We start from the raw sequence: 20,531 nt of genomic DNA on the forward strand, positions 1-20,531 counted from the left end.
CAACATACAGAAGAATGAAACTAGATCATTTTCTCACACCATACACAAAAATAAACTCCAAATGGATAAAGGACCTGAATGTGAGACAGGAAACCATCAAAACCCTAGAGGAGAAAGCAGGAAACAACCTCCTTGACCTCAACCACAGCAATTTCTTACTTTACACATCCCCAAAGGCAAAGGAATCAAGAGCAAATGAACTGTTGGGACTTCATCAAGATAAAAAGCTTCTGCACGACAAAGGAAACAACAAAACTAACAGGCAATGAAGGAATAGGAAAAGATAGTTGCAAATGACATATCAGTTAAAGGGCTAGTATCCAAAATCAATAAGGAACTCACCAAACTCCATACCCGAAAAACAAATAATCCAGTGAAAAAATGGGCAGAAGACATGAACAGACACTTCCCCAGAGAGGACATCCAGATGGCCAACAGACACATGAAATGATGCTCAGTGTCCCTCATCATCAGGGAAATACAAATCAAAACCACACTGAGATACAACCTCATGCTAGTCAGAGTGGCTAAAATGAACAAATCAGGAGACTCTAGATGCTGACAAGGATGTGGAGAAACGGGCACCCTCCTACACTGTTGGTGGGAATGTAAACTGGTGCAGCCCATCTGGAAAACAGTGTGGAGGATCCTCAAAAAATTAACAATAGAACTCCTCTATGACCCAGCAATAGCACTGCTAGGAATTTACCCAAGAGATATAGGAGTGCTGATGCATAGGGGCACGTATACCCCAATGTTCACAGCAGCACTGTCAACAATAGCCAAATCATAGAAAGAACCTAAGTGTCCATCACCTGACGAATGGATCAAGAAGATGTGGTTTGTCTGTACAATGACAATGAGANTACTGTCAACAATAGCCAAATCATAGAAAGAGCCTAAGTGTCCATCACCTGACGAATGGATCAAGAAGATGTGGTTTGTCTGTACAATGACAATGAGAAAGAATGAAATCTGGCCATTTGTAGCAACGTGGATGGAACTTGAGGGTGTTATGCTGACCGAAACAAGTCAGGCAGAGGACAGATACCATATCTTTGCACATATAGGTGGATCAGGAGGAACTTAACAGAGGACCATGGGGGAGGAGAGGGGAAAAATAGTTAGGGAGAGGGAGGGAGGCAAACCATGAGAGACTCTTGAATGCTGAGAACAAACTGAGGGCTGATGGGGCTGGGGGAGAGAGGAAGGGAGGTGATGGGCATGCAGGAGGGCACTTGTTGGGATGAGCACTGGGTGTTATATGGAAACCAACTTGACAATAAACTATTTAAGAAAAAAAATAACTCCCTATTAATCCCTCTCCTCAGACTCTAGCAACCCCTAGTCTACTTTCTGTCTCCATGAACTTGCTTATTCTAGATACCTTATACAAGTGAAGCCATACAGTACTTTCCTTTTTTATGTCTGGCTTTAAGTTAGTATAATGTTTTTAAGATTCTTCTATGTTGTTACATGTATCAGAATTTCCATCCTTTTAAAGGCTGAATGACATTCCATTGTATGTAAATACAACATAAACACATCCAAGTGTATTTTGTTGATCCATTCCTCTGTCAGTGGGCATTTGATTGGCTCTACCTTTTGGCTATTGTGAATAATGCTGTTAGGAACATTGGTGTCAAATATTTGTTTGAGTCTCTGTCTTCAATTCTTTGGGATATACATCCAGAAGTAGAATTTTGGGTCATATGGTAACTCTGTGTTTAACTTTTTGAGGAACCACCAAACCATTTGGCACAGTTTTCACAGTGGTGAATGCACATTGGCACAACAATGGCTGTACCATTTTACGTTCCCATCAACCTTCTCCTCTGAATACCTTTGGAAACATATAGCCTCTGTGTTACTTTCCCAAATTTCAAAGTGCTAGGGGATGATTGCCAGTAGAGACAACCCTGTAAGTCAGAGTCGATACATTTCCTTGAAGGCATGCTGAAACCCTGATAATTTCAAATCAGTAAGTATATGTTGAGTGCCTACTTGGAGCCAGGTAATGTACTAGGCATTAGAGAGATGAAGAGCTCATAGCTTAGTGAGGATGGTAGATACTTTTGTGCAAGAGCATAGTGCAGGCAATAAAAAGGCAGGAAAACTTTGCAAAAGGGATCACCAAGCTGGATTTTGAATGATGAACAGGAGTTTGCCAGGTGGGAGGGAGGAGAATAGCCAAAGTAGAAAATATATAAGCTCAAAGAAGACCCAAGAGAACATGGCATTCTTAGGGAATGAAATATGGTCATATGGTTGCAGTTTACTCCCTGGTTTCTGGCTTGTTGGTGTCCTTTCAGAAACTCTGTGGTTAGGAAGGAGGTAGACATGTGTATGTATAGGCATGTGTTCACATATGAACTTGTATCTGAAGATGGAAAGCAGTGGGATTTCCTCAGGTGGCATCTAGTCTTGTGATTTGTGGTCAAATGTAGGAGCCTAGAGATGCTGAGTAGGAAGGTGACTCCAGGGTGATATCTGACTCCTTGAGGCATTGAAGTGGTTGTTACCAAATAAAATTTTAAGGCACTTAAAGACAAGAGACATGATCCAATTAGATCATCAGAAAAATCCACTTCTGATGGATCCAATTTCAGCAATATAGTAGTAGACTAAGAAACCTGAAAACCCTCCCATCGTAACTCCTAGAAAATGTTTATAAAATACAAAAAAATGTTTATAAATGCAAAGCCAAATTGACACATACACAAAGCAGGCACATCTTTTGTGCCAGAAAAGAGGTCCCAGTGAGCCAGAGCAGCAACCTGAAACTGTAGGCCATGCTAGTTCAGGGACAGGGATGCAGGATGAGTGGGGACAGAAACGGCAAAGTTTACTTGCTTCTGTTAAGCCTGTAGGAGAGCGAGAGAAGAGTTAGCAATAACAAGTGTCTTATCTAATGTAACATAATCATGGAGTGTCATCCCATCACCTTTGCCATATTGTGTTGATTATTAGTAGGCCTTAGGTCTCAGGTCTCAATCGCATTCAAAGGGAGGGAATTTATAGGGTGTGGATACCAGGAAACAAGTGTCATTGTGGGTCACTTTAGGGTCTGTCCACCACCTGGGTACAGACATTCTGTAGGGCCACATCCCAGGTATATCTATCAGAAGGCTTCTCACCAATGTCAGAGCGGAGTTTTGACTTCCTATGTCACCTTTGGTGTGCTAGTGACGTGGTCTGTCCCACAGCCATTGCCTACAAATACAAAGGAACACAAAATGTATTAGTTTTCATTTGTGTATGTTACGACAGCATTGCATGGTTATGGAAACATTCCAAATGGTACAACTAAGGATAAGTACAAAGCAGAGATCCTCTTTACCACTCACCAACTTGCCAACACTACTCCTCAGAAGTAATTTTTAGAAATAGTTTCTGGATAGTCTAAGTCATCAAGACTATCACCATTTTAGTAAAACAAGAGCACCGTCTGTCCAAGAGAAAATAGGAGTTGTACCAGGCAAGTTTAGCCATTTAGCTTTCTGAGGTAGCCAAGGTGGGAATGAAAGAGTAAGAGACTTATTAAGGGGGTTCAGGGGTGCAATAGGGGAGCAGCAGAGGCAGCTTCTAGTCTGCCCTGTTGTGCTGTGATTCAGAGAATGAAAGATTAGTAGTAGGTTAAGGAGAGGTTAAAACCAAACGGTTAGTCATAAAACAAGAGAATTAACAATGGAAAGGAATGAAATAAAGAAATTTACATAGAAAAAAACAAGCGATTTTTTAGGAGCAAAGAAGAAAAATACTAGCATGAAAAGGGTACAAAGTATAAAAGTAAACAAAGGTCAAAAGCCAAAAGAAGCCACATTGAAAATTAAATTAAAAGTTGAAAACAAAGTATTATAAAAGTTAGGCTTCCTTACTTTAAAAAAGATGGAGAGAGGAACTGATAATTTACAAGCAACACAGAAGGCTGTATATGTGAAAATAGTGTAGCTTCATCTCCGTTCAAGCAAAACATTTAATAAAAATCACAAGATATTATTTCTCACCTATTAGATCAGCAAAAATTTAAAAGGTTGATAACTTCTAACATAAACTTGAGGAATATAGTCATCTTAGTGATGATTTATTTCCTTAATAGCTGCTGGGGTATTACCCCCATAACAATTTTCACTACCCTCAGTGGTAGGTTGATTGCATTAATGGTCCCAATCAATGGCCACTCTATATACATGCTCTCTGCCTTATAACTTTGTGATTCTGGTCCAATTTAAATCTGGACTTGGGCATGTGACCTGTTTAAGTAAATAGGAGAAGAGCAGTTCTAAGACATAATACCATGAAGGCTTGGAAAAAAGTGTCTGCATATTTCTGCTTCCTCTGTTTACACAATTACTCCTGGGGCGCCTGGGTGGCTCTGCTGGTTAAGTGTCCAACTTCAGCTTAGGTCATGATCTCACGTTTCATGGGTTCGAGCCCTGCGTCGGGCTCTGTGCTGACAGTTCGCTCAGAGCCTGGAGCCTGTCTTTGGATTCTGTGTCTCCCTCTCTCTCTGACCATCCCCTGCTCGCGCTGATTCTCTCTGACTCTCAAAAATAAGTAAAAATAAAACAAAACAAAAAACATACACAATTATTGCTGTAATTACCAAAGAAGGTCTCACTAGGATTTCTGAGGATAAGATATGTGGAGTGGAGTTCAGTCATCCCAGCCGAAGCCATCATAGACCAGCAAACTGCCACTTAATTGTTAGGCCAGTGAGTAAGTCCCAGCTAAAATCAAAGCACTGGCTAAACCAGTGAGGATCAACAGAACCACCCAATCAACATGGAGATTCATGAGAAATAATAAGTGATTGTTATTTTAAGCTACTACAATTTGGAGTTGTTTGTAACACAACAATAGCTAACTGATATACCTACCAAATGACTTTTTCAAAAATGTATAGATTTTCCCAAGCTGCTCATGATTATCAATTAGCATTCTCCATCTTAAAAAATATTTTTAAAATATAATCTACCATAAAGTTCAGGATACTCTGCTATCTTATGCTGGCTTAATTATTATATCCTCTACAAACCCAGATTTTTTTCTTTTAGAATTTAGTTGTTTCTTAAGTCAACTTCCATTAGCCTTTTTAAATTCTTTTCCTTATTAAAATTTATTTCATTTTTTAATGTTTATTTTTGAGACAAAGAGACAGAACATGAGTGGGGGAGGGGCAGAGAGAGAGGACACAGAATCCAAAGCAGGCTCAAAGCACAGAACCCAATGCGGGGCTCAAACCCAAAGCCGTGAGAACATGACTTGAGCTGAAGTTGGATGCTCAACCGACTGGGCCACCCAGGTCCCCCTATTACATTTTTTTAAGTAGACTCTAAGCCTGATGTGGAGCTAACTCCCAACCCCGTGATCAAGTGTCACATGCTCCACTGACTGAACTAGCCAGGTACCCTCCATTAGTTTTTTTCAGACCAACCTACATTATTTTCAATAGTGTGGCAATCAAGAGGATAATGATTATGAACCAAGTAGAGAGAAAAACCTTTGGAGACTATTTCCTAAAGTCACCAGTTTGGGGGTTTCTTTTTTGCTACCGTCCTGTGCCAGTTCCATTATCAGTAAGGACGTCAGTTAACACAGAACTTGTTTCAAATACAGGAGGAAGAGGTGTACCCACAACCAATTACCCATGGTAAGAGAATTTTTGTTTTGTTTTGTTTTTTCAAGCAGTAGTCTTTCAGATAAAGATGAATATGCTTTTATTTTGATCTTCAAAAAACTCTAAGCATTTTTTTTTTTACAATGCTGTATAACACAAATTGGTTTAACCCACATTTATATGTTTAAAAGCCTATGGAAAATAGACTTTTAAATCCATCAGGTTTCTTTTTTTCTGCTCAGTGCCTTTTCTAAAATCTGTCTTTTCCTTCCATTCTGTTTTATTTTTCTTTAAATAGTCTTCAATTTTTGAACACAGAGGAGGATTGATTAGGACCTTCATTCATGTCCCATTCTCAGAAGATGAAATGCCTCTTCAAAAATCCTTTGCAAACAATCTCTCAAGTCAATCACTTTCCCTTTTTGGTAATGTAAAACAAATTGTACCATTAGTCATTTAACACAAGCAAAACATCTCCCTCTGTGGAAGCCACCAAACCATTTGGTTTAAAAAACTAAAGAATAAATCACACTTACCTAATGGATGAAACTTGATAATTTATCCATTTGTCATTACTAAAACTGACATGGCAGAAGTTGCCAAGTGGAAGCGATAAACAGGAACTCTAAAAAAAGAAAAACAGTTCTTGACTCATCATTAAGCATATCTTTGTTTGCTTACAACAAAGTTTGATTCTGTTCCTACCAGGACACTAATTGACATTTTCACTTACTCTTTTGCCTACAATTGAACAACTTTAAGAGAGCTGTTTTCAAAATAACCATTCACATAGGCTGTCTATGCAAAGAGCAATATTCCTTAGTGACTTTTTATGATTCTTACGTTATCAATGGACGGCTTGTGCATATGCCCTTTTTATACCTAAAAAGCAACAAGAAGATGCTCATATCTGCATCATTTGTTTTTAAGATAGTCGACCTTGGTACTGGGTTTCATCAGTGAGACAGGAAACTAAAACCCTCCAGAGCAAAATGACCCGAGTTCACATTGTGTTCTTTAAGTTCAACCTGGATCTCCTGAGGCCATTGCCCATATTCAAAACCTACACTCACTTCTAGCAATTATGTCATATACCAAAGGAGCTTCCTCTAAGAAACTGAAAATTCTATTAACTGACCTTAATCTCTTTTCGCTATTTGGCAGTGGTTTCCCAGAAAATTAATTAAAAAGACTGTAATGGCAGCCCCAAATCACTCTTACTCAATGGTGCAATGCCACTAGTAAATATATATTTATATTTATATATAAATAAACATTTATATATATTATATTTATATTAATATTTGCCTCACTAGTCTCCTTTGTTAAGTAGGGTTTTTTAATTTTTTAAATGTTTATTTATTTATTTTTGAGAGAGAAAGAGAGAGAGAGAGACAGCATGAGCCAGGGAGGGGCAGAGAGAGAGGGAGACACAGAATCTGAGGTAGGCACCAGGCTCTGAGCTGTCAGCATACTGCCTGACACAGGGTTTGCACTCACGAACTGTAGATCATGCCCTGAGCCAAAGTCAAACGCTTAACTGACTGAGCCACCCAGGCAGTTTTTTTTTCAACTGTCTGGGCAGATCATGGCAAAAGAATATTGTTGTTGTTGTTGTTGTTTTAATAATAAAATTACATCCATGTTGTGGTTCTTTGAGTTGTTGGAAACATCCCCTTCTATATCCACTACTGAAAGATGTGATTCAGGGGTGCCTGACAGGCTCCATCGATGGAACATGTGACTCTTGGTCTCAGAGTTAGAGTTCGAGCCTCACAATGAATGTAGAGGTTACTTAAAACCTTAAAAAAAAAAAAAAAAGGATAAAGAAAGAGGTGTGATTCAAAGGGAGGAAAGTATAGCTTAGTGATAACCATGAGCCAGGTACTTTACATATGTTAGCTTATATAATCTTATACCACTTTGTAATGTACTATTATCATCTCTGATTTGTAGCTGAGGAAATGAGGGCTCTCTAATAGATGAGATAATTTACCCAAGGCCACATATGAAGTCAGAATTTGATCCCTCGTGGGTCTGACCCCAAGGCCAGTGATCTGTGTCTTATTATCCAGATTTAAAAATTTTTTAATATAATTTATTGTCAAATTGGCTTACATACAACACCCAGTGCTCATCCCCACAAGTGCCCTCCTCAATGCCCATCACCCATTTTCCCCTCTCCTATCCACCCTCCCGCCATCCACCCTTAGTTTGTTCTCTGTATTTAAGAGTCTCTTGTGGTTTGCCTCTCTCCCTCTCTGTTTGTAACTATTTTCCTTCTCCCCATCCCCCGTGGTCTTCTGTTAAGTTTCTCAAGATCCACATATGAGTGAAAACATAGGATATCCGTCCTCTGTATTCAGTCAGAATTTAATAAAACCTGTTTGAATGACCTTTATAAGAAGCTACTGAGTTTCGTCTAATATGCTTTCCGGATCTAGTATTGCTTTCTCCTCTTTTTTATGTAATCTACAGCTTGCTTACATTTGACCCCTTTTAGATGTCCATAATGTAAATAAAAGAATTAAACAACAGTCCCCTACGACATAACCCAAAGCTCCCATGACTTCCAGACAACAGAGGCAAGCTCTTTGCCCACATCATGGTTTAAATGTTCTGATATCGTGCTTGTTTCGGCAGCATGTATACTAAATACTCTGTCATCAATCAGGCCAATATTCAAATTCTCAGGGGGTTGCTGAGTATTAAACAGGGTCATGTATGTAAGCGCCTGATAGATGTACAATAAAAAGTCACTTAATCTGACAAATACTTCGTAAGTGGCAAACAGAGCTGACCTGACCCTTGCCCCCATTAGACAGCCTTGGGAGAAGAGGAAGGGAATGAAAAGTGAAGGTGGGAGAATACACAAAGAGCCAGGGCCTCAGGGCCACGCAGCCAAACCCAGCTGAGAGTATGGAGACCAAACCTCCCACTTCACAAAGTCAAGGTCTGGGGCTTTTAATTGTGCCCAGGGCTTGGTATGCTTTCTTCTCCATTAGTGAACCTTCCAGTTCCAGTGGGAGGGAAGCAGTCAAGCTTGGCAGGTAACAAGCAGCTCGGTGATGACAACCATGCTCAGACATCAAGCCTATTGACAGAACGAGCTGACAAGTTCATACCCTCTAGATGGGATTGCGAATTCTCCAATGTGTTTTGCCACCTTCAAGTGTGGACAGATGTATTTGGAGGGAAAAATGACTTTATTGCAAATTAGGTTTTTCATGTGTTGCTCGGCAACCCCTGTAGTTTTGACAGTTACAAGAGAGGCAGTGAGGTAGGTTTGCAAATCGAGCTGTGAAGCCTCCACGCTTCCCCCAGTTGTGCAGTGTGGAGGACCAGCACATGTGCTGGCGTCTGTCCATCAGGGTGTACGTGGCAAGTGCTGCTTGGAAGAAGCCTTCCTGGATGAACTTGCCCCACCTCCACCTTTCAACCTCTCTGGTGAAATCCTTTAGGGAGCTTGCTGTGTGCCAAGTACTGTTCGAAGTATATGTAACTAATCACTTTATCTTCACGTCAGCCTGTGAGGCAACCACTATATTTACCCCATGTCACAAATGAGGAAACAGAGACACAGAGCAGTTAAGTATCTTGTCCCCAGGTACCCTTGTAAATCAGGGGCAGGGCCAGCTTCTGAACCGAAGCAGAAAGACACAGGAGTCCACAAATATGCAGGACCTTGGAAGCTGGAGATCCTGGGATCCAGCCCTCACTCTGCCACTTCCTCATAGCAAAGTCTACATCCACCGAGCACATATGGTGGCCCTAGCCCTGTGCTAAGCACCTCTAATACACTTTTCATTTAATACAACAATAGGAAGTGGATACTATTGTTATCCTTACAAATGGGGAGACTGAGCGGCACCTGGGTAGCTCAGTGGGTTAAGTCTCCAACTTCAGCTCAGGTCATGATCTCGTGGTTCATGAGTTTGAGCCCTGAGTCAGGCTCTGTGTGGACGCTCACATTCTGTGTCCCCCTCTCTCTCTGACCCTCCCCATCTCCTGCTCTGTCTCTCTCTCAAAAAAAAAAAAAAAAAATTTAAAAATGGATGCTTGTCCTTTAAAAAAAATGGGGAGACAGTCTTAGAAGGGTAAGGAACTTGCCCAAGTTTATAAAACTAATAAAAGTTGAAGCCGAGACAACTTCATGTCTCTGACCCCAGAGGTCTTAACTACTACAATGTCCTGTCTCTGCCCCATATTAGTTGTCTTGAGTATTTGACCGCTCTAAACTTCATTTTCCTCAGCTGTGAAGTGGGCATAATTTTAGTAACTCTCTCAAAAGATCAACATGAGGCTGAAACAAAGGTATGTGAAGAAAATCTACAAATGATAATGTACGAGACAATTTTTAGCTACCATTGTTTTTGAATGGCTCTAGATTTGACCATTGGCTCTTTCAAATACTTATCTAACCATACCCCCAACAAAATGCAAGTTTCTCAAGAGTAGAAACCATGACTTTCCTGCTTCCCATTTTATCTCCTAAAGAATTTGGCCTTGAATTTGGATGTATGGTCAGGTACATAGGTAGAGCCTGATGAATGTTTCTTACATAAGCATAAGCATATGGGACAACAATGCCTGAAATTTTGTCTTAGAGAAAGCTTGGTTAAGCCATTTTGCAAAGACTATTTCAGGCTTTTAGCCACTAATTGTCCTATTTATAATAATTATGAAACACATGTACATTCTTTTACTTTAAAACAATACTAACATGGATCAAATCAATGTGGAAAAAAAAAACCTTTTAAAAAAGCCCCATAATTTCACTCTAAATCCTATAAGGATTTAGAAACCTGAGGTATTCAACCCTCCACAGCTATTCCAAAGTCTTATGTAGTTTATAAGAAAGAGAGTGCATTTTTTGGGAAATATGTGATTTATGTAGCAGGACTAATGAAAATGACCTCCCTTCCCTTGAATTTTCTGACCTATTCTCTACAAAGATAAACTCTCTAAATTGTGTTAATTGAGGGATTCTCTCTCTGACTAGTTTGATCAATGTGTGACCATTATATTATCGATACACACTTTCTATACAACATGCTGTAATTCACATTCTTCTCCAAGCAAATTAATTCAGTCCTTCTCAGAGATGAGGCTTTGGCACATGTGACCTCACTGATTTACATGAACTGAGACATAACTCAGAGGGCAGAGGAGAGAAAAGAGAAAAGAGAGGGCAAATCACATGCCTGTCTTCTCCATCCAGTGGTTTCGTGCCTGCTTAAGCATCTCCGCATTTATCTGGGCCTGGGATACCTTATTTGTTTATATATTTGTTACCTGTACCCCTCAACTTAGCCATAAGCTCCTACAGGGCAGGCAAATATGCTGCACCCCCAGATGCTTGGCATAGTGTGGACTTAACTCTGGGGAGGCAGGCCACCCTACCCACAAACCTTACTTCTGCCCCTTCCCTCCTCTCCATGCCAGAAGGCACATCCAAGGAAGTGAGACTCCCGGCCCTTGGTGGCACACTGTAGTCTCATGGTGACTAGGGCACTGTAGCCCTGTCTGTGGCACCGCCTCAGCTCAAATCCTGATCCACACACTTGGTGTACTGTTTCAAGGAGTCTATATCATGCCTGCCTGGGTACAAATCTTGTGCCAGCTCTTAGCAGCTGGGTGATCTTGGGTGAATTATTTAATCCCACTAGGCCTGAATTTCTTCACCCTAACGAAGGGGATGTAAAGCACCTATCCTGAAGAGTTGTGAAGATTCACTGAGATAATGAATGTACTATGCTGCACCCAGGGCCTGCTACAGGGTAAGCTCTCAATAAATTGTAGCTCCAAATTTATTAATGATGGAAGATCGTTTATACTTGTGCCACTTGTCCCTCTCCCATGGTGGACCCCACTAATTGATAATACCATTCCTTCTTTAAAAAAAAAAAAAAGAAAAGAATGGCTTCTTAACCTTCATATAACACCACCCTCTCCTAGAGAGTCATTACCAATCAATCATTCCGTGTTGATGTGCAAACTGAGACCTATTAGCCCTTCCTGATTCAGGAAGCTCTTAACAGGCTGTCAGGATTATTTAACATTGAGCTTGATGTCCAAAAAAGGAGATTGGTAGTTAATTTTGCTTCTGGACAAGTGATATGTTCAGAAGTATACACCCATGAACAAATCCACTAACATGGGAGAAAGAATCGTAACGGGAGAGCCTGCTCTTGAGAGATGAGAGTGGAGGGAAAGGCCCCACCTCCTCCCATCAGGTCTGGCTCTCAAGAGGTTATAGAATCAGGACTATCAGAAGGCCAGTTGTGGGCATGGCTCTGATTTACTCTCTGATATATTGCTTTAGATGTAACAGCTCTGATGGAAACTGGAAAAAAAGTGTCCTTCATGAGTGGCCCCCTTTGAATTCCCATTAAGTATTCCAAACACCTCCTAACAATTTCTGGATTCCAATCAATATCAACAGAGGACTATAGTTTTTAATAACTTATTTTTAAATGAGAGAGAATCAAGCAGCTTATTACTTTTTTTGGTACCATTTTAGAAGTGACAATGAGATTATTAAGGAGCTTTTTCAACAGCTGAGAAGCCTGCTGGCTTGGATGGATAGCAATAATACTTTCAGAGCAAAAATGTGAAGAAGCTAGAAAGATGAACTATAGACATAAAAATAGAAAGTAAGGCTTATGTTTAGCTTACTTCTGTTAAGTCTGGCCCTCAAGTAAAAAGCAAATTAGGAGATGCCAGCTTTCCCACATCCCCAGGTCCCCTTTCTTATGGGTTTCTTCATTTTTTGAAGGACCCAGTGCCCCAACTTTTCCCATCAGTTTCATCATTGAAATCTTCCCCTAGGAATTTAGTTGGGGAAAAGATAATTCATAGCAGAACAGAAATGTCCAGTGGCTCAATATTTCCTCTTATAGATAATACACAGACTTCATGGCTTAAAGACTTATGGGCTGAATTGCGCCCCCCCACCAATCCATGTTTTGGAGTCCTAACCCTCAGTAACTCAGAATGTGAGAGTTAGGGCCCCTAAAGAAGTAATTAAAGTTAAATGAAGTCATTGGAGTGGGATTTAACCAATATGATTCGTGTCCTTATAAGAAGAGGAGATTAGGGGCAACTGGGTGTCTCAGTTCGCTGGGCAAAACCAAAACTCTTGGTTTTGGCTCAGAATATGATCTTGTGGTTCGTGAGTTCAAGTCCCTTGTCAGGCTCTGCACTGGCAGTGTGGAGGCTGCTTGGGATTCTCTCTCTCTCTCTCTCTCTCTTTCTCAGCACCTCCCCTACTCATGTTCTCTCTCTCCCTCTCTCTCTCTCTACCCCTCCCTCCCTCTCTTTCTCTCTCAATAAATACACCCTAAAAGAAGAAGAAGAGGAGGAGATTAGGATACAGACAGGCACAGAGGGAAGACCACTTGAAGATAGAGAGAGAAGACAGCCATCTACCAGCCAAGGAGGGAGGCCTCAGAAGAAGCTGACCCTGCTGACACTTTCATCTTGAACTTCTAGCCTCCAGAGCTGTAAGAAAATAGATCCTTGTTGTTTAAACCACCCAGTCTATGGTATTTTTTTATGGCAGCCCTAGCAAACTAATACAAGTAGAATTGGAATCAGTCAAATTTATGTTAGAATCTCAACTCTTCCATTTAGTAACTGAAATCTCAGGCAGCTGTCTCTCTGAACTTCAGCTTTCTCAACTGAGATGAGAATGTCTACCTCATGGGACGCTTGTGAGGGTTAAGTGAGACAACATGCATTATTGGTTAGAACAGTACTTTCATGGTACCTGGCACTTCGTCAAGTATTATTATTACCACCATTACTACTTTTATACTGGAATTTTAACTAGATACAGACAGATGGGATCAGCACTTTTATACCATCACTTGTCCTTACACATGGATACTTATAAAATATTTATTCCTGGATCACACCTCCCTGGGGGCTTCTCACTCCTAAGGGGCCCTCACTTCCCATACAGATGGCATTGCAAGCTACAGGTGGCCTTGGTCTTCAATGTGTAGATAAGAATTGTGGGAAAATATAAGCAAAGTCTAATCTGCAACAAAGGAGGTAAGGGGAGTCTTCACCAACTTCTCATTTGAAATAAATTTTAAATTTCTAACTATCAGTGACTATGGTTAGACAAATAGTTTATTAAATAATTCATAATAATACGGAAGCAGCATATTTATAATTAATTTTCTGAGAGGGCCTCTTAAACGTAAGCTCTCAGATAAATGTCTTGAGGCACAGTTATGGAATAATTATTGTTTCAAGTCAGACTCATTAAATTTCAAAAAAACATTTGAATTTTGACAGCTAAATTGTTTTTAGTATACATGGTTTTCCTAGCAATCAAAACTTCTGATAAGAGAAGGGAAGACCTCACTAAAACTAACACTGTATCCCGTACCGTACAGTTTCACAAAAAGGTTATAAAACAGATCACTCCAAATCCTTTACCCACAAGGCATTCTACACAGTCAGTACAAATAAGTCCCGCTGCCTCGCATCACATCCAGAAGCAGACAAGGAGCCCCTTTGGACCTGTTGGCTGTAGGATTTTAGAAGTGAGCTCATTAGCATCAACTGCCTATTTGAAGACTTTCCCACAAGCTTGTGTCAGTTGATGGAAGTGAAGCTGTGATTGAACCGGATAGGTACATAGCACCAAAATACAAAACCAACGTAGCCCTTCTACTAAGTTTTGTCCCCAGGGTCATACTCTACCCCCGCATTCGTTGTCGGCAGCAGCGAGGTGTCCCATTTTTGTCTGTCTACCCCAGCCGTGGCAGGAAATGTCTCCATTCATTTCTCCTAAGTCCATAATATTCCCCATCCTGCAGCTGTAGGCTCTACTGTGCCCTGCTTGTTCCTCTCGCCAGGCCCTCTTCTCCACTCTCAAAGCCCAAAAGCCCAAAGCCCACTACACACTCACCTTCTCAATTATCTAGCTCGTATCTATTTCTCTGTGTGATACAGCTGATCACACCATACAAAAGACTCAAAAAATCCTGGGCAGAGAGGCTGAGAGGCGGGGAGGCCCTGGGTCCCCCTCTCATATCTGGCCTCTGGGAGTTCCTAGAGCACAGCTGTTAAGAGTATACCACGTGTTAAGAATGCTCATGGTTCGTGAGTTTGAGCCCCATGTCAGGCTCTGTGCTGACAGCCTGGAGCCTGCTTGGGATTCTGTGTCTCCCTCTGTCTGCCCCTCCCCCGCTTGCACTTGTGCTCTCTGCCTCTGTCTCTCTCTCTCTCTCTCAAAAAATAAATAAGTAAACATTAAAATAAATAAAGAATTTAAAAAAAATAGTATATTATTAGATTGCCAATCAATACTTCCACAAATCTAGAACTGACCCAAATAAATACACTTTAAAATCTCTGGAGAAGTAGCCTAACAACAGAAAAACAGAAAAAAAAACTTTGATTTTTTTAAGACTTCTTTCATGGTTGATCTCCTCTTTAAGAAGAGTAAGAGCAGGATGACTTCCTTTGAATTGAAGTGAAATTCCGTTGTAAACGGTTATGTACACAAGACTTGCAGAAAACCATTTCCCAACTTCTCCAGCAGCACAGAAATGATCACGGAGACATGTTCTCTTCGCTTCTGTTAGCGTGACACCTCCACCTTGTCCAGCAGAGGAGAAAAGAAAGACTGGCTTGTGCTTATAATNACTTCATTGAACATATATTTTTGCTGGCTAAATCTCTGGGCCCAGCAGAAAACTAAATTGTTTTCTGCTTTTCTTAAGTAATGATAAATCAATAGACTTATTCAGCTTAGCCTCTCTATGTTTACAATCTCATGTTAAACCAGCACCACACTTGATTTCCTTTGTATTGCACCCTTCACTCTCCAAGAAGCTTTCCTGCCTGTTCAGGTGACCTCACTCCCCAGGCAAGCTTAGCTATTCATGGGTAAACTTGGTTCACAAGTGCACACCCACAGTCTTTGATTCAGCAATTCCCCACAGAATTTGTATCTGACTTGACTATACTGTCTCTCCTTTCTTCACAGTGTAATTTGTCAATCAATTCTATTGACCAGTGTGTGTTAGTTTTAACATTCTTTTAGGCTATACTGATGAGAGAATATAGAAGGTAATAATATTGTAATCCTCAACTTTTTTTTTTTTTTCAGTGATTCATGGAGGAATTTGTGTTGAGACTGCTGGATATGGTGGCTGCCGTGAACATCTGCAACATCTCCTTCAGGACCCAGTGAAACCTTCCCATGGTCTCCCAGACAGATCTGTTCTTGTGCCTGGCAAACAACCCTCCAGATCATGCAGTTACGATGAGCTCAGTCACAGAATTCCCTGGAATAAGAACTAAAGGAATAAAGGCAGGTGAAATTAAAAGCAACAGGGGTGCCTGGGTGGCTCAGTTGGTTAAGTGTCCAACTTCAGCTCAGGTCATGCATGAGCTTGCGGTTTGTAATTTCGAGCCCTGCACTGGGCTCTGTGCTGACAGCTCAGAGCCTGGAGCCTGCTTCAGATTCTGTGTCCCTCTCTCTCTGCCCCTCCCCTGCTCACACTCTGTCTCTCTCTTTCTCTCAAAAATAAATAAACATTAAAAAATTTTTTTAAATAATAAAAGCAACAAATATAATGTAATGCTCCCTGTAAGCATGTAGTAGATACCCATTAACAGATTATGAGATAAAGAAGACACCAAAATGTGGCTCAGGTGTACACCTTCAGAGAGTACAGTCACTGACAAACTGCAGATGCTTAGGACACGAGGCTTCGTCATCCCCTGCCACAGGTGATGGGGAGACCTTAAGGAAGCTCATGTCATTTAAAAGGGAAAGCTTTGGGGTGGCTGAGTGACTCAGTCAGTTAAGCATCTGACTCTTGATTTCAGCTCAGGCCATGGTCTTGCATTTTGTGTCATCCAGCCCCTCCTGGGGCTCTGTGCTAATAGTGCAGAGCCTGGTTGGGATTCTCTCTCTCTCCCTGCCTGTCTCTCTCTCTGTCCTTCCCCCACTCTCACTGTCCTAAAATAAATACATAAAATTTTTTAAAAAGGGAGAGCTTCTTTTGTCTTTAGCAGTGATAACATCAATGAAACTTCCTTCCTTCTTTCTTCCTTTCTTCCTTCCTTCCTGTCTGTCTTAAAATCTTCAAACTAAGCAAATACATGCCTATTGTTTGGCAGAAAACTCTGCCTTGTCAACATTAACTAGAATGCACATACTTCCAATTGAGATGTTTAGTCTTCCATTTAGTAATGTATTGGGTCTATTTCTGACCTTGTTGTAGAAGATTTTTACCTAAGTTTAGCCCTAGACTGTGGTGTCTTTGAAAAATATTGTTAATTCTAGTACTTTTAAGAAATGGAATAAGCCAGATTTTAGGAAAGGTACTATCAACTATTTGGACTGTCCAAACCTAGGACCAGAAGTTCTGGCTGATACAGATTTACTCCTAAAGGGAATGGATGGTTCCTCTGTCAATCTCTGGTGGCAGAAAAGGACAGCCCACTGCCAGTCGTCCTCAAACAGGTGGGTCCTGCAATGAGGGTGGGAAAAAGAACTTCTTTCTCTTCAGCCAGAGGTTGGACTGGCCATCCAGAGTATGTATGGTGGTGGGTGGAGATCTTAATTTTTAAGGTTGAGTCAACCTCTACTACACAGAGGCCTATCCAACCGTGGGCCTAAGAGTAGCCACATTTGATGGTCTACCTAAACTGTTCTCAAAAGCCAACTGATATACATGAGGCAAAGCTTCACTATATCGTCTTTATCACTTGCAAATCTTATCCTGAATCTAAAAGTAGAATTAAGTTTTTTTAACTCACTATATCCCTAGCATATAGCACAGCTCTTAGCACACATTTTATTGGATTGAAGTTTCATAAATTCTATGATATTACCAGTAGAGAAGTTTTATCTATATTGAATAAAGGGAGCAAGCCCTTAAGTGACTTATTTCCAACTAGAGTGGCAAAAGTCAAGCTCAACTAGCCTGCTTTCATTTTTGTTAAACTAAATTGGTTGATCCTGTCATTGAAAACAGGTGAACCCACAGGTGTTCCCACAGGCACAGAGGGGAAACTCACTGGTTCACCCCACTGTCATTCTGAGCCTTGTCTCCATTTCCCTCAACCTAAGTGCTGACTGGGCCAGCAAAAAGCATCAAAGCCAATAAATGCTTTTATATTCCCAATCTATGTAAAGACACAGTTTCATGATGTTCTTGGACCTACTGAAATTAAGCCACATATTCCTTTTTATTTTCTAATGTCTATCTTTGAGAGAGAGAGAGAGAGAACACCCATGCGTGCGCAAGAGGGTGAGGGACAGAGAGAGAGGGAGACACAGAATTTGAACCAGGCTCCTAGCTGTCACCAAGAGCCTGATGCAGGACTTGAACTCACAAACCATGAGATCATGACCTGAGCTGAAGTCAGCCACTTAACCAATTGAGCCATCCAGGTGCTCCAAGCCACATATTCTTAAAACCCACCTGTACAGTAATAAAAATAAAAAGGTAATTAATCAATGAAAGTTATAGTTAGGTGCACCTTGATCTGAGAATGTAAAGAATATCATGAAACCTGGTTTTAGAAACCTGGTGCATGAAAGGTACTGTTAGACACGTTCCTTATCATATTCTTGTGTAATTTCTCAATATAACTCTTTGAGTTAGGTATTACATTCCCCACTTCATTAATGAGGAAATTGAGGTTGATTGTTAATTCATTCAACAAGTATTTATGAAGCACTCATTATATTCCAGGTGCTGTTCTAGATGCTGGGTGTATATAGCAGTGAACAGAAAAAGGTCCTCATGGAATTTATGCCCATGTCCCTGAGGCTAGTAAGTGGATTTACATCCACATCTGTCTTATCCTGATATTCATGCTTTTTTCACTACACATGGCAACTAGAGTGGAGGAACTCGAGAGAGAAGACTCTACTATTTGAGTAATCTGAATAAATGTTATGTGGTGCTGCCTTTGTTCTACAATAAAATAGAGTACCCAAAAAGTGAATTTCAATTCTTGGTTCTAAATTGTTTACTTTCTAAACAATGAGCATATATTATTTTCTCACTAAGAAATATATTGTTAAATTCCCTTTCTCCTGTCTAGACTCTAGAAAAATATCAGATTTTCATTAGAAGGAATTATTCTGCGTTTTTCAGAGGATGCTAAGACTCACTGACATGTTTCTGCCCTTTTAGAAAAAGTCCAACTGATTCTTCCATTCATATGTTCTTGTGTCCCATACAGTAAAATAGTAACTCAGGATTGATTCTCCTTTACTATAAATTATGTCTTCAAAAACCCCAAGCTCCAACTTCTCTGCTTACTGTGCACCCAACTATATGTTCTTCCCTACCCTAGTTCTTTCTTTTGAAATCCCACCCATGGAGGCTTCATAACCTCACTCACACATGCTACCTTCCTCCTCTGACCTTTATGACATTCTGAAATCTTTTTCTGGCATCTATGGTCTTCCACTATAATCATGAGTGACTTTGTCTTATTCTCTAACAAAACGTTAACTCTGAGAGGTCAGGGATGCCCTTCTCAAGTCTCTCATAATCAAAAAATGAGTAGTAAATACTTTTAATTGGTTGTATTGTTCTTTATAATTAAGCCCACAATTATCTTTACTCAGATTTTTTAACTGCCATTTTAGAGAACCAGCTATTTTCTAAGCCACAAAGAAACATGCCACTCAAATAGAAGCCCCATGTTACAGTTAGTTTGAATATGTAAGAATATGGAAGAGAATTTTCATTCAATCCATAAATAATTATTTGTCATTAATACTGCACAAGGAATTATTCCAGGAGAATTGGAGGTTGCACCTGAAGAACCAAATGTACATGCAAATTTGTGAAGTGTTATAAAATAATTTAATATCTAATCAACTAGGAGGTGATTATAAGCAATTCAGAGAGATTTGAATCATGGATTTGGGGCAAGAAAAATGATCTTGCTTGTTTATGCTCTTATCAGAAATAGTTCAGTAAAATTGAAAAAACTAGGGCTCAAAAACTAGAAATAAATGAAATTGTTCAAAAATCTGCATAAAGACATTCTAATATAGTATCCATTAGTAGCATCAAGGAAGAGAAATATGGAGCAATAAAAATTAACCAGTTCATAAAAATTGGTATCTCATTTTTCTATGTAATTACCCCATAAATATCTTTGAAGCTAATAAAATGTCACATAGTAGAATGCTACTTCTAAAAACCATGATAAAATGTTGCCTTACAGGTTGGTTTGGCTCCTATACATATGACTAGAGTTCTACTTCAAGGACATCTGCATGACCCTAGGCACCCTATTTAACCTTTCAGAGCCTCTGCTTTTTAAAGATAAAGTCACTTACTCCCCAGGGTCATAAGAACCAAATGACATCAAATACATGAAGGCAATAGAGAAAAATTAGGTGCCATACCAAAGATATTATTATGTTTCTTATCTGCTTAAATATTAAACAGATTTTTTTTTTTTAGAAAGAAGTGCTTTTTACTCTGGAATACCTTGTTACACGATCACAGTTCAATGACAAAGGGACTCTGAACTCGTAAGCAAACCATGCCATGTTTGAAGCTCTTTATGCAGAGAAGTTGGTTAGAACACAAAACCAGTATTTTGATAAATTCACTTTAAAATGCTTTTCATACCAACGACTTAAAACTAAGTACAATATGATCTTCTACTCTCAAGGACTGGATTAGGAAAATCCAGTTTCCATTGTGAACGTATTTCTTTGAATTTAGGTCTTTGGGATGATTTCTGCAAAATGAGTCTTTAGCATCTTGAAAATTTTCACAGAAGAGATTAAGAAAGTTCCAATTATTCCAGAAGCCACTGGTATAAAAATCATGTTTCTTCTATCAGATCGACTGTTCAAAAGCATCTTGAAAATTTTCACAGAAGAGATTAAGAAAGT

At 40.0% G+C, this 20,531-nt stretch overlaps 1 protein-coding gene across 3 annotated transcripts in view; it reads left to right on the forward strand.

The window, feature by feature from the left end:
* The window catches only part of LOC144229222 (uncharacterized), a 93,022-nt gene extending 74,428 nt beyond the window's left edge, over positions 1-18,594 (forward strand). Inside the window, exons 1-4 of one of the 3 annotated variants that reach the window (XR_013334404.1) lie at positions 11,339-11,400; positions 12,970-13,125; positions 15,753-15,956; positions 18,355-18,594. Coding sequence is in view for 1 of the 3 variants with exons in the window: in XM_077761214.1 (XP_077617340.1) it covers positions 15,753-15,946 (194 nt within the window). In the remaining 2 variants the exon portion in view is untranslated. Of the gene's footprint in view, positions 1-11,338; positions 11,401-12,969; positions 13,126-15,752; positions 15,957-18,354 lie in introns of those variants that run through there. The other 2 variants (XR_013334403.1, XM_077761214.1) reach the window with 2 other exon arrangements.
* Positions 18,595-20,531: the final 1,937 nt, after the last annotated feature.

This window comes from Crocuta crocuta, unplaced genomic scaffold (assembly GCF_008692635.1).
Source record: "Crocuta crocuta isolate KB4526 unplaced genomic scaffold, BGI_CrCroc_1.0 scaffold163, whole genome shotgun sequence".
Classification (NCBI taxonomy): Eukaryota; Metazoa; Chordata; class Mammalia; order Carnivora; family Hyaenidae; genus Crocuta; species Crocuta crocuta.